General features: G+C 39.9%; 1 protein-coding gene across 2 annotated transcripts in view; it reads left to right on the top strand.

Moving 5' to 3' along the window:
• Nucleotides 1-5,532: 5,532 nt before the first annotated feature.
• The window catches only part of LOC117494909 (soluble guanylate cyclase 88E-like), a 37,717-nt gene continuing 28,809 nt past the window's right edge, over nucleotides 5,533-14,440 (top strand). The window contains exons 1-5 of one of the 2 annotated variants that reach the window (XM_034145911.1): nucleotides 5,533-5,591; nucleotides 6,442-6,618; nucleotides 7,521-7,653; nucleotides 8,457-8,631; nucleotides 14,310-14,401. In XM_034145911.1, coding sequence (XP_034001802.1) covers nucleotides 6,467-6,618; nucleotides 7,521-7,653; nucleotides 8,457-8,631; nucleotides 14,310-14,401 — 552 coding nt within the window. In that variant the 5' untranslated portion in view covers nucleotides 5,533-5,591; nucleotides 6,442-6,466. Of the gene's footprint in view, nucleotides 5,592-5,885; nucleotides 6,320-6,441; nucleotides 6,619-7,520; nucleotides 7,654-8,456; nucleotides 8,632-14,309; nucleotides 14,402-14,440 lie in introns of those variants that run through there. The other variant, XM_034145912.1, reaches the window with a different exon arrangement.

Below are 14,440 nucleotides of genomic sequence, written 5' to 3' on the forward strand. Positions count from 1 at the left end.
ACCAGATTGAATATTTATTTGAAAAATAATTGTCTACAGCAGAGGTAATAATGTTCATCTTGTGCTCTCTATATCCAATGCTTGTAACATACTCATGGTATTCATAATGAGTCCACTGAGAGTACAAATATGGCCACTCTCTGGTTAAAACTGCCATTTTTTTATTCTGAAAATGTCAGATATGGATTCAGTATCCTCTATAACCTCCATTGCCCAACATATGCAAGTTAGCAACCGGCAGTTTCTATGTGCTGGGGACCCGTACTATACATTTCTATCATAAAACTTTGGGGTCCTCAACATTTCCGGGTTCACTATGCTAGCAACTAGAATAATATCCCTTAAAACTGTCACAAAAGTAGCTATTCCGGGACTAGATTTATGTCAAAGTAACAACAATCTTGTGCTCTCCATATCATTAAATCACTCAAGGTAGTACAAATCAGTCCACTGAGATTACAAATATGGCCACTCTCTGGTTAAAACTGTCATTTTTCTATTCTGAAAATGTCGGATATGGATTCAGAATCCTCAATAACCTCCAAAAACACTCAAAAAGGGTTCAAATTGGCCAGGCCATTTTGTAACTATTGTTTACATAAGGCTATAATGCCATTCATTTTAATTTATGCAAGTTATGCTAATTTTGTGAATTGCCCAACATATGCAGGTTAGCATCCGGCAGTTTCTATGTGCTGGGGAACCGTACATTACATGTCTAACATAACACTTTGGGGAACCCAACATTTCCGAGTAATAATATCCCTTAAAACTCAGTCACAAAAGTAGATTTTCAGAGATTTATGCAAAAGACACAAAAATGTACAGGGTTCCCTCTTTTGAATGTGGGCCCCTGCCCCTCTAACATCCTGTGCACGTGCCTGCTGTGGAGTGATACCGCCAAAACGCTGCAATAAATAAAGATGGACGTCTGCAGAGAGCAGGCGTTACAGGAGAGTGAGAACAGGTCTGCGTGGGGGAAGTGAAAGGAGAAAAGTAGCAGGTGGAGTAAAGGATATAGTGAGAGATGGAGATGCTGACAGGTGAAACTGAAAAGAAACAGAGCAGGGAGGAGAGAGGGAAGAACTCACAGAGGAGCTATAAATACAGGAGAGAGGGTGATGCATAAAGACACAATAACATGCCTCAACATTGTTGGCATTCAGCTAGCGTAGCAGTATAGCCGAGCTCCTGCTGTGTGTATAGCGAAAAAACCAATAAGAGGGAGGTATCATGGGATTGAGCTGGAGAAATATGTGGTGCATTATTTGGCTGTTAAAGGGGGGTAAGCTTAGGGGATTGAGAGATAGGACTGGGATACGGATAGACTCCCATTAAGTATTCAACCACAGGGTCACAACAGTTTCAGCTCCTCAGCAGAGAAACACATTTCCATTTTGCCACACGCTAGGAATCATCCCTGCAGCGTTTGTGCAGTCACAGCCCCCGCTGCACCGAGGGGATTTACAATTTTATCTGGAGGGCCTTCTGCTTGTAAACAATAAGCAGGAGTTTATGCCGGGAGTTTGTCACCCAATAACTTTGCGGGGTATGACTCAGTCGCAATGCTCCAATAACGTGTTTGTGCTGATGCTTTAATCATTGTCCAATGTTTGAATGGTGAGCTCTTTCCCTGCACTGTACAAATGATATCAGCTGCTCTTCTTTTTTTCTTTGCCAGAGCTGAATATATCCGACTCTGCATGGTTTCCTCCAGTGACCTAAATACTCCCCAGAGATTTGATCAACCTTCCCTTAGTGTGGCCGAGCCTGATAACTCCTTCAACAGATAACGAGCAGAGACACACAGGGAATATATATAACAGAGGTGGGAAGCAGTGGAGTACAAATACTTCATTACTAGTACATTTATCTGGTATCAGTACTTTACTCCACTACTTATTTTTCTGACGACTTTTTACTTCTTACATTTTGAACACAAATACCTGTACTTTCTACTTCTTACATGTTGAACACAAATACCTGTACTTTCTACTTCTTACATTTTGAACACAAATACCTGTACTTTCTACTTCTTACATTTTGAACACAAATACCTGTACTTTCTACTTCTTACATTTTGAACACAAATACCTGTACTTTCTACTTCTTACATGTTGAACACAAATACCTGTACTTTCTACTTCTTACATTTTGAACACAAATACCTGTACTTTCTACTTCTTACATTTTGAACACAAATACCTGTACTTTCTACTTCTTACATGTTGAACACAAATACCTGTACTTTCTACTTCTTACATGTTGAACCCAAATACCTGTACTTTCTACTTCTTACATGTTGAACACAAATACCTGTACTTTCTACTTCTTACATTTTGAACACAAATACCTGTACTTTCTACTTCTTACATTTTGAACACAAATACCTGTACTTTCTACTTCTTACATTTTGAACACAAATACCTGTACTTTCTACTTGTTACATGTTGAACACAAATACCTGTACTTTCTACTTCTTACATGTTGAACACAAATACCTGTACTTTCTACTTCTTACATTTTGAACACAAATACCTGTACTTTCTACTTCTTACATTTTGAACACAAATACCTGTACTTTCTACTTCTTACATTTTCCAAACAGGCTGGTTCCTTTAGTTTGAATGTGTGTTTGGTGGCGTGATCATTATTATTTAGAGTCATTGCGTGCCTATTGATTTGAACACGATCCGTGTATCCATCATTTCCTGGTCTTCTCTAAAGAAGAGGGACCAATGAAAACGTTGTCATGTTGCCGTTGTTCAGCATGGAAACATTCATTAGCTAACAATGACATTATTGTTCTATTAATATAAAGGGAGGTCAGGTACTCTTTCAAACAGCTGCTAGTTATGGGTACTTTTTACTTAAGTACATTTCAAAGCCCTCTTTACTTTTACTTGAGTAAAGAAGTTTAGTCAGTACTTCTACTTTCACCAGAGTATTTTTAAACACGAGTATCTGTACTTCTGCTTGAGTAAAGGATGTGTGTTGTTTTGCCGTCTCTGTATACGAGTGAAACAGACACCACCTGTACTGTGTTTCCATTTAAGTTTGTATCTGTGCTGTTCACATCAAACAATGGGAGGGAGAAATTCCTTGGCTCCCTGTTAGGAGTTGAAAAATGACACGACTGGACACCTTTTTGAGAAAGCGACACCTCTCTCTTGTCGGGGAGGAAAGGAAGTTCAGGGTGTGATATTGGCGGAGAGGAAAAAGATGAGTTATGTCGTTTTTAATGAAAAGTATCTGCGGTGTCTTGTGTGGAGTTGTGGTTGGCACCATCAGCACATCGTTATCTCCCTCTGTTCCCCGGCTACGAGGCAGAGAAGACCACCCAGAATGCAATGCGGCAGAGTCGCACTACAGGCCATTAAACACAGACAGCAGCACCTGGCGAACAGGGGACGAGGGGGGAGGAAGTGAAGGGGGAAGGTAGCGGAAACGCCAATAAATGGATCTGAGAGGCGCTCATTATCACTCACAACAGGTACTACTGGCCACACATCTTCCCTGGTTAGAATCAGAGGGATGAAGTACAACTAAAGATGAATAAAAACAACAAATATTTATAATGAACTGCTATGAACATGCAAAGTTAAAGTGAAAACGTGCAATACATCCGTAAATCCTGTTTCCCCATCATACCGTGGTGCTTAAGATGGAGGTTTTAAGTGTCCCTCCTGTTGTCTTTGGGACACACACACACACACACACACACACACACACACACACACACACACACACACACACACACTCTTATGTGCCCATCCCCCCACATGGATCACACCTGGCACACGCAATACATGTTCAGTGTCTGTATTTACTGCAGTTGTTCATGTATACCAGTAGTCTGATACAATATTTACAGTTTGAAAGGGTGTTAAATGAAATTTGGTGATGATTAATGGTTTTTGTGTTAATGTAATAGCAGTTAAAACAGGACCGGTCAAATTTGACCACGAACACCAAAGTAAGGGGGGGAAACGAAGACAATAGGAGGGTTATATAGCAAAAAACAATGGATTTTTGGGCCAAAGATTCACGAGAAAGTGTTAAAAAACGGTCTTATATAATAAAAACGTGCCATAAAAAAATAAAGGTAAACTAGTAAATAAGAGTGTATATAAACATACGTGGAAAGACCTAAAGGTGGCTAATGTATTTATTATAATTGTATAATTGTATTCTTGATTATTCATTTTAATTATTGCATTTTTTATTCTTGTTTTATTCAGTCCTGTGTTTATTGATTTTTCCATTGGTTTGAAATGTTTTTGTCAATCAAGTATGAAGTTATGTGTGGTATTTTTATAATGTGGGTAGGATTGTTTTTATTTATGTTTTTGTGTAGCACTTTGTGTTACCTTTTGTGAAAAAGAAAAGTGCTATATGCCTAATGCTGGATTGATTAATTGATAGTAATGTGCACATTGTACTTCAATATATAACTATTAAGATTGTAAGGCCAAGGGTTTTGATGCTGACGGTGAAAAAAAAGTCCTGATGTGAAGAAGAACATGTCTGACATTGTTTTTGGTCTTAGACCTCTACATGATAGGTGTTAGAAATCTAAATAGGAAAAAGAGTGGAGTCATTTCTGCGGATTAAAATGACGTTTTGAATCAGCTCTGTATATTTTGCAACATGACAGATATAAAAGGCCACCAGTGTCGTAAAATAACAGTCTGATCTTCCCTGTCTGGACTCTCTAAAAGGCCATATTTATAATCATTTTTCAGCTCATGTTCCCCCTCGCAGTAGAATTGAATAAACCAGTCATGAATTAAGGTGTTGTAACAGTGCCCCCTAGTGGACGAGGTGAGAAAAGTGGTGTGCTTTAACCTTGAGTCTGCAGTTACTCACTGGCAGACACACTTGTTGACAGTTTAGTTTAACACTTCCTCTCTTGTTTAACCAAATATACCTGATTTTATGATGGCAATATTCGTTTCCAAGCTGTATATTAGAGTCTAAAGGTCATAACAGACATCATTATCTGAGTGAAAACACATGCTAATCACATTTTAATCTTTTCTGATCAGCGTCAGATAACGGCAGTCTTAACAAAAGGCCTCAATGTTTGCAATTATTTCTCCAGCTTCACTAGACAAAACCGTTCAAATGCCAATCCCCGCACAATGCCTGTCATTTAAACGAGCACCTGACTGTAATTATGCAAATGTGGAGTAATTAGCCAAGAAACCTGGAAGCCCTAACGAGTTGTTGCGAAAGACTACAGGGTAATTTCAGATAATGAGCCTCCCATTGTGCGCCTCGGTTTACATAACACACTTCTTCTTTTTTTTAAGGGATTCCCATGTATAGCCAAATACTTCATCGCCATGCTAATGTCTTACAAATTAGACTCGTTGCCAGTTGAGAGTGTGAAAAAAACATGTTTAGCTTAACCTGCCACAAACATGCCTTGCTGCTATTTTGGCCCCCGTCACCTGTTGACCTGACAGGCAAGTGTCGGGGGGGAATAGACATGTCAGCTGCAGGTGGAAACTCTCAACTAGGAGCGATGCTTTGGAGATGTTCGGCGCATTTGGAGATCAGGATTTCACAGCTCTGAGGGACTGCAGGTAAGGGGACTTCTCTTTTTACTTTTGCATGCTTTTTTTTACCTGTTTTGAATGGGTTAACCTGTAGTTAAATGATAGGATGGACTCAGGATTTAAGCTTCTTCCTTTGAACCGGAGGTTAGTTGAACGAAGCGGTATAGAAACAGTTTTATCTCAGCAGCTATTGCACAAATTAACACAGCATAGGAGCGTCACACAGATGCCTATTTATCTATTTAATTATGAATTTTGAATGTCCATGTTTGTACTAGTGTTTTTCTTTTTAGATGTTTTTTAATATTTTGAGATTTGACGGAGCAGGTCGTACTTTTATTAGATATGTTTGTTTGTAGAGTGTGTCAGGATGGATCCCTTGTCTTTTCATCTGCAAACTAAATCTACCTACGGGTACAAATAAAGAACTTGAACCTGAGCATCAAAGGCTTCTGGATTTCCCTTTTTTTGTTTGTTGAGTGGTTTGTGTTTGCCACGTTGGTGACATTTTATAGAAAGCAGCTGCATCAGACACAGCACAGTCACAGCTCATTTACTTCCCTTTTGTTTGTATTATCTTGCTCTCTTTTTACATGTTACTGGTGTCTGAGAAGGTGACCTGAAGTGTCACACAGGTATACAGCATATTTCCATCTTTACTTCCGTATGCTGCTGGATAGAAAGAGTTTTACTTTCTTTGGAAAGACGCCAAGCAAAATGTCTTCCTCTAATCTCCTAAGAAGACGGTGCCAAAGGTCTGTCCTCTTGAGGAAAACTGGATTCTAATAGATTATTTTTTTAGCTGTGATATTTAAAATTGCTGACCCTAACAAAGATGAGTCCAGCCAGTATTCGGGATGTGTAATTTCTTCCCCAGCTGAGCAGTTAACCAAGGCATCGATATGGAGGTTTCCAACCCTCTGAAGATGTACGGCCTGTACCTGGAAGCCGTCAACGATTACATTAATGAATCCTACGGAGAGGACGTTTGGAGGCTCATCGAGAACCGAGCAGAGATACCCCACCTCAAGTTCGTCCGACATCAGATGTACAAGTACGTAAATCATGTTTCCCCGTCACACTGTGGTGCTTGAATTGAGGTTTTAAGTGCTTGAATAGCAAAAACTGTGGATTTTGAGGCCAAATATTCACAAGCGAGTCTTATATAATACCACAGCAACCTGACTTTTGCACAATTCAAGTGCAGCATTTTAAGACCTGAATAAATGCTAAAACTAGGCTGCCAGTCACAATAATGACATTTATTCTTTGGTTAGATATGCTGTATTTAGGGGCCTAAGCTTATGTGCAGCTGAAATGCTAACAATTGTTGTGATGAAATATAAGCTGCTGCCTTTTATCAAATCAAAAAACTCTTCATATCTTCAAATTCTGAGAGTTATCTTTCTCTCTGACATATTTGTATTACATTTTTTAAAGATCAACTGTCAAACATTACACACTACTCACATACAGTAGCTGGAAGTCAAGGACAATAGAGAGTAGAGAGTAACCTTTCTACTCGTATTTACATCGGTCATATTCTATTTAACTTTGTTTTAATTGTATTTTCTTCGCTTTTTAATGACTGTCTTCCCATTTATTTCAATGTTATCTTAATGCACTTTTAATTGCCTTGTCTTAATGTGCTATAAAAGAAAACTACCCTTGCCTGCTATGACGATACCCTTCAACATGTTAGACACCATGTCAGAAACAGCTGTAGTGTCATGCAGTTTAGCACAGTAATAAAGCAAGTATTCATTAATAAATGTTGTATTACTTTGACTATTTGTACTCTCATGTTGACTGTGCTCACTCCTGCACTTGTCTTTGTTTGAGGAAACGTTGCTTACTTTTGGGTCAGAGCTCTACCAGAAAGCTGATTTTAAAATCTCGTAGCATTAGCATCTACTTTAGCATACATGTATTAATAGCTTTTCCTCGACTACGCAGTGACAACCTGATCCTGCGGCTGGCCAAGGCGGCAGGTGAGGTTCTGGGAAAGACCCACGACGAGCTGATGTATGCCTTCGGGGTCTATATGGTCAAGAGGATCGGAAACTACGGATACGAGCGGATCCTAAAGGTGATGTAGTGAACCCTCCCTTCAGATTATCTTTAGCTAACAGCAGCATTAAGTGCATGTCCTCATGTCTACACTACATCACTGACTGATGATGCATTAGTCACTAAATGAAAGAGTGATATCTGGCCTCATGGAATACAGTTATGTTTAATATTTCTGAATCAATGGATAAGTCATTTGCGAGCAGCCACATCATGAAGCTTGGACCTTGACAAGAACCGTTTAGATGTGTTGAGCTGTACAAAAAGCACTACTTGCAATTGAATGTTTGTAATGGGCAACGAAGGTCTCGTTCATTCATTAAAAAATAAATCAATGATAGAAAATCCAGAGGAAATGTATTGAATCAGATTTATCACCAGGTAGGTTCACACGTACGAGGAATTTGACTTGGTTTCGTGGTGCATACATAGAAGTAAAACAAAAATTAAAAAACACAGATAGAACTATTTTAAGAAAACTATAATAACATAAAAAAAATATATATATAGTCAAATATAGCAGTATTTACATAGAAATAGAATGGAATAAAATGGAATAAAACTCGGCAGTAACAAAAAAAGAAAACAGATATTGTGTACATTGTGTGTTAAAACATTACTGTATCGTTTGTTCGGGTAAAAGGCGATCATTGGGGGGTGTAGAAACAAAACCAATGACTACTTAGAACCAGAAAGACATTAAAATAGATCCTCGATACCCAGTATTCTGACAACATGAAAAACTACTTTAACAAGGAACATAATTCACAATAAACAAACCGCATAGTTTACAATTTAAATATCATCATCCATCTTTTTTAGGTCTTGGGGCGAAATGTGCGCGACTTCATCAACGAGCTGGACAACCTGCACGAGTACTTTCGCTTCTCCTTCCCCAAAGTGCAGCCGCCCAGCTTCTGCGTGGAGGAGGAGTGCGAGACGAGCCTCACGCTGCACTACCGCAGCACCCGCAAAGGTTTCACCCAGTTCGTCAAAGGTAACGAGGCCCAGAGCTACGGGGTGTTTCTCAATCGCGAGTAAAGCTGCTTCAGAGCCACTATTTCAAGCATACTACGTCATCGAGTGCCGCCGAAGTACTGTTCCAATCTCCAGCATACTAGGAAATCTACCGAGCCCGGCGTACTCCGTTTGGAGAAATATCGAGGCTGCACATGAGTAGACTCCGCGGTCTTAAAATCCCCACAATGCTTTGCGCACGGACCAATTTCCCCAAATCTGTGACGGAAGATGTAAGGCGGGGCCTCTCATATGACGCACACCTGCACACTTGCTAGCCTGTTCCACTCTTTGTTTTCCGAATGCCAGGAAGTATTCTTGCCTCGCTTCTGAAGCAAGATGCTCGGCAGACATGTTCTACCAAGCAAGCGTACTCGCGATTGAGAAACACCCACGGCTTACAACTGTTTACCAGAAGGACAGGAAACTGGGTTTGTCAAAGTCAAGTCGAAGTCAACTTTATTGTCAATCTTTCAGTTTGTGTGTACAGACAGAGAGATCGAAAAACCGTTTCCCACAATCCAAAATCCAAATATGTATATACCTATATATACACAATCAAAGACACATTTATACATTAAGACCCAATTACACAACAACAATCAATATATACAAAAATAACAGTCACTTCAATATCTTTGAGAATGTACATTAGTGCAAGACTGTCCATAGCAGCGTGAAAAAAAGAAGAAGTGTCTGGTGCTGGATTTGAGTGTCCGAGTGTTTGACCCCCAACCCAAAGAACAAGGGCAGAGCAAAGAGTTCTGGATAGAAGTCAAACAAATCAAGGCCTATGTGTTTTCACAACCTCTCTTTCTCGATAAAAGAAAAACGTCCACATGTTAAGGAAAGGCAGAGATGGCAAAAGTACACACCTTTACTCAAGTAGAAGTACAGATACTCGTGTTTAAAAATACTCTGGTAAAAGTAGAAGTACTGACTAAACTTCTTTACTCAAGAAGTATGGGCTTTGAAATGTACTTCAGTAAAAAGTACCCATAACTAGCAGCTGTTTTAAAGAGTACCTGACCTCCCTTTATATGAATAGAACAATAATGTCATTGTTAGCTAATGAATGTTTCCATGCTGAACAACGGCAACATGACAACGTTTTCATTGGTCCCTCTTCTTTAGAGAAGACCAGGAAATGATGGATACACGGATCGTGTTCAAATCAATAGGCACGCAATGACTCTAAATAATAATGATCACGCCACCAAACACACATTCAAACTAAAGGAACCAGCCTGTTTGGAAAATGTGAGAAGTAGAAAGTACAGGTATTTGGGTTCAACATGTAAGAAGTAGAAAGTACAGGTATTTGGGTTCAAAATGTAAGAAGTCAAAGTAAAAAGTTGTCCGAAAAATAAGTAGTGGAGTACAAATACTTCGTTACTGTACTTAAAGGGGACCTATCATGCAAAATGCACTTTTGTACGTCTTTTATACATGAATATGTGTCCCCGGTGTTCCAGGGAACTCACCAAGTGTCAGAAAACACAACCCTCTCTATTTTCCTCCATACCCAAATCTCTAAAAAAGGGGCTGCAACGGATCTGATAAAAACTGATCCAGATTTGAACACTGTCCTGACGTCAGGACAGTGGCGCTACGGCTATTGGGCCAACTCCACCAATCAGGAGGAGACATCCACGGCCATTGCCGTTCGAAAGTGCTGGAGACGCTGTAGTACATATGCCAGGCCTGTAAGTGGCGCTGTAGTCTGCCACAAAAGCAGCGAAGAAGACTTGGTTAACATGGTTACCCTTCTGTTTATTCTCCACTGTGGCTTTCTTTCTCCCTCCCCGAGGCAAGCGTTTGCTCCCGCTGCTTTAATTCAATGCAATCCCTCCCCGTCGAGGCAAGCACTGTAATTCTCTCCGGTTAGTCCACCAGCAGATGACAAACACCCACCTCTCCGCCTCTTCCAAGGAACGAGGGGACCGTGCGGCAGAGTTTCAGTTTCAGTTTGTTTCGCCGGTCAAGATGTCCGTTAAAGTTTAAATCTTCCGGACAAAATTAGAAAAGTGCCGGTCAAAGGTCTTCTTTGTTATTTATTGAGCTTTAAAACAAATGAATAACGACTCTATATAATAAAACACGGAGGATGGAGATCTCTTTTTCTCCCCCTCTTCTGACAGCCCAGCAGCTGATCAGAGCACGGCTCACCTCTCCTGCAGGGGGGCGTGGTCAGCAGAATCAGACCCGTAGACAGCAAACAGCACATAGAGCGAAATGAGGCATGGCTAAAATGCATGATCTGTTTGGTATTTTGAAAACAGAAACGTATAAATATAGCTTATATAGGTATGGCCCTACAATATATAATTTAAATATAGCATGATAGGTTTCCTTTAAGTACATGTTTCTGGTATCAGTACTTTACTCCACTACTTGTTTTTCTGACGACTTTTTACTTTTACTTCTTACATTTTGAACACAAATACCTGTACTTTCCCGACTCTGAGGAAAGGAAACGTCCACATGTTAAGGGAAGATGTGGAGGATAAATGTTCAGGGTTTAGGAAAACAAGTGTGTTGCACTTACTGTACACCCGGCCATTTAATTACGACATGCCGATAGTTGTTCCTTTCCTTTTGTAAAGGATAGTCAAGTGTATCCTATGTTTAAGGAGAGCATAAAGGAAAAATTGAAGTTCCTTTTGAGAATATGAACAACCTCCTAAACACTATACCATGACCCAGAAGACAAACGTCCTGGAGTTAAGGGAACATGTGAAGGATAATTACACCACACATCCGACAGTCTGACACAATCACCTTCTTCAAATCCCAACAAAAAAAATCAGCCTACTCACTGCTCCCTATCCTCTGTCTCCCCTGAATAACCTGTCCCTATCATCAGTGTCCACTTGAATTGTCTTCTCCATGATGGTATGTTTGTGTTTTTATCATGTTCTGTTGCCTTTAGAATATTTAACAAATTGTACGGTGTCCTTGGGTGTCATGGAAGGTGCCTTACATTTAATTATTATTATTGTAATTCAGTAGGATTTAGTCAAAGACGACTGCGGTGCTAAGAGAATCTGACTGCACTAACACAGGTGGATATAAATGGGCAAATGTTCCTTTCCTTTCATGAAGAATGGTCCGGTGTAACCTAAGCTAAGGGAGATAATAAAAGAAGAATGAAAGCTCCTCTCCTATCATCTAGAGCAGGGGTTTTCAAAGTGTGGGAAGGTGAGCCTCCCCTCAGAGAACATAAGAACAGCCGCACCATATTATTGTTGTTGCTATAATGCAGGGGTATTATTATCCAGTGGAATGCCCTTACCTACTGGCCTAGTTAAATCAAAGTGGTTACTTATTTTTGTCTGGGCAGTGTAGTTTTACACACCATCTTATTTGACTTTCTCAGGGCAGACCCCCACAAAGAAAAAAATATATGTACACACGTAAGGTCATCATCTTAACAGTTTTTTATGCTCGAGTCATCCGTGAGCAGAGCATCAAGTTGGCATGCCTATTACAGCTGAATGCGGCGATTACCATCTTGTTCAGCAAAACGCCTCACAAACGTATTAACATCCAAAGCTTTAGTGCGTTTTGATTCAATGCTGAGTACAGCCAAACTTGACAGTCTCTTCTCTGTCATTGTAGACCGCAAATACCTTATTCCTTCCGTGTACTTGGGTCCGAATGTTTCTCGTTTTCTGCCGCCCGTTTAATTGAAATCGCCGCCAATCACATTTCCTCGCTCGCGCCAGGGTTACAAGGCTCGCGTCTTGTGCTGCATTCACTTGCACTCGGACATCAGGGATTTTCTCTGATAAATGTCCGATGAGCCACAACTTTTATTTCAAAACAAAGCTGCCAACTGGGGTGGCCAGACGCTGTCTCCTCTCTCACTTTAGGTAACTTCACTAAAAATCGATCCATGTTGCCGCTCGCATAAAGTTAGCTGAAGTTAACGAGCTAGATTTCACTGTTTCTCTTTATTTTTTTCTCACGCTGCGCCTCCCCTGAAGCTCTCTGGCGCCCCCCAGGGGAGGCGCGCCTCACACTTTGAAAACCGCTGATCTAGAGAATTCAACAGTAACCTCGGCGCCACTTAAGTACTCTAAGGTAATTTCACTAAAAAGACTAATCACCAAAACCTAGGGCTAGGGTTTAAACAAGTGAAGGTCCTATCTTTCCATAAGCACTCTTCCTTAACCTCCGGGAAACACTTCATGGGATTCAGGAACAATGTAGAAAAAGACAACTGCCAATGAAAATCCAACTGCTATAATATCGTAATGCTCTTATTAAAGCAGCCACGTACTGTAGGTCGTTTGACTCAGTTGGCAACCTTTCTAAGGAAAATTGACTAATCAATCGCAGCCTAAATCTTCACATTGTGTTTATGTAGGTTTCTACCCATTGCATGCTGGGATATGCTCGAATCCCATTAACCTAAATGTGCTTAAGTATTAAAAAAAAGACTACTGACAATTACTCCAAAGTGTTATTTGGTTTGTCCAATGAATAAGATAGTTAACGCAGGAAACAGACACATTATAAATTATTTAATGCCCTTTTTTTGCATATTTAAAAACGGCCTATACTTTGAAAAACAAAACGTGGTATTTTAGGTATTTAACACAATATCTTACCGTGGGTGCCAAAAGGAATATATCCATTTTAGTACAAAAGTCAAAACAGTGTACACCATGTCTTCTTTTTAGTTGAAAGGCATTGTGGAGAAGCCAACCTTCACTTTCAGCTGTGATACTACAGATAGATAACCTCGATGACATTAAAGCAACATTAAGTTCACTGTGTGTGGACAATATGTTAAGTCTATGCACATTAATTTTCATAATGAAGAGAACTGAACTGAAACCAGTGAGAAGGTTAGAAAAGACATTGAGAGCACTGGAGTGTACTCTTTGAAATAGCCTTATGAGATGATCCTATTTGTTTTAATTAAAGTTATCAAACAGTATTGGACCAAGAGAACCAATGACACAACAGTTAATAGGTTTATATAGCTAACAGTTTGACCTTTAAAACTGAAAGTGATGAGCCCAATTATATTATATTAGATATAACTTTATCACACACACACACACACACACACACACACACACACACACACACACACACACACACACACACACACACACACACACACACACACACACACACACACACACACACACACACACACACACACACACACACACACACACACACACACACACACACACACACACACACACACACACTGTATTTTGAGCAAAACACATCATAGACAGGTTTTTATATATTTTTATATATCTGAGACCCATAATATATGCCTAACAATAGCATGATAGATGACCTTTAAACAAATAATCTTTGTACAAAACAACCAAAAATATATATATATAAAATATGAACAGTGTGAATAGGATTAGACACAGACCAGTATTTATGCTTTTTGTTCATAGATTATGGTATACTGTACTGTGTTAGAAAGTAAAATAAATGATCTGTCCCAATGTTACCAGGCAAGGTCAATCCATTCAGGCCACGGATACAAAAACACATAACAGGGCCTTTCGATTACTCTCAAGTGTTATTGGGATGAAGCTTGCATAAGCCTGAATGTCCTACAAGTTGACCTCCACTCCACTCATCTATGACCGACGTGTGTTTGATTGTCTCCTGCAGGACAGCTGTCTCAAGTGGGACGGCAATTCTACAGCACAGACATCGAAGTGGAAATCCTGTCTAAAGAGGAGACGGAGAAAATGACATATGTGGTACGTACTGAGGTCAAGTATGAGGTCATCAGCATGGAA

The sequence above is a fragment of the Trematomus bernacchii genome, unplaced genomic scaffold (assembly GCF_902827165.1).
Source record: "Trematomus bernacchii unplaced genomic scaffold, fTreBer1.1, whole genome shotgun sequence".
In the NCBI taxonomy this organism is placed as follows: domain Eukaryota; kingdom Metazoa; phylum Chordata; class Actinopteri; order Perciformes; family Nototheniidae; genus Trematomus; species Trematomus bernacchii.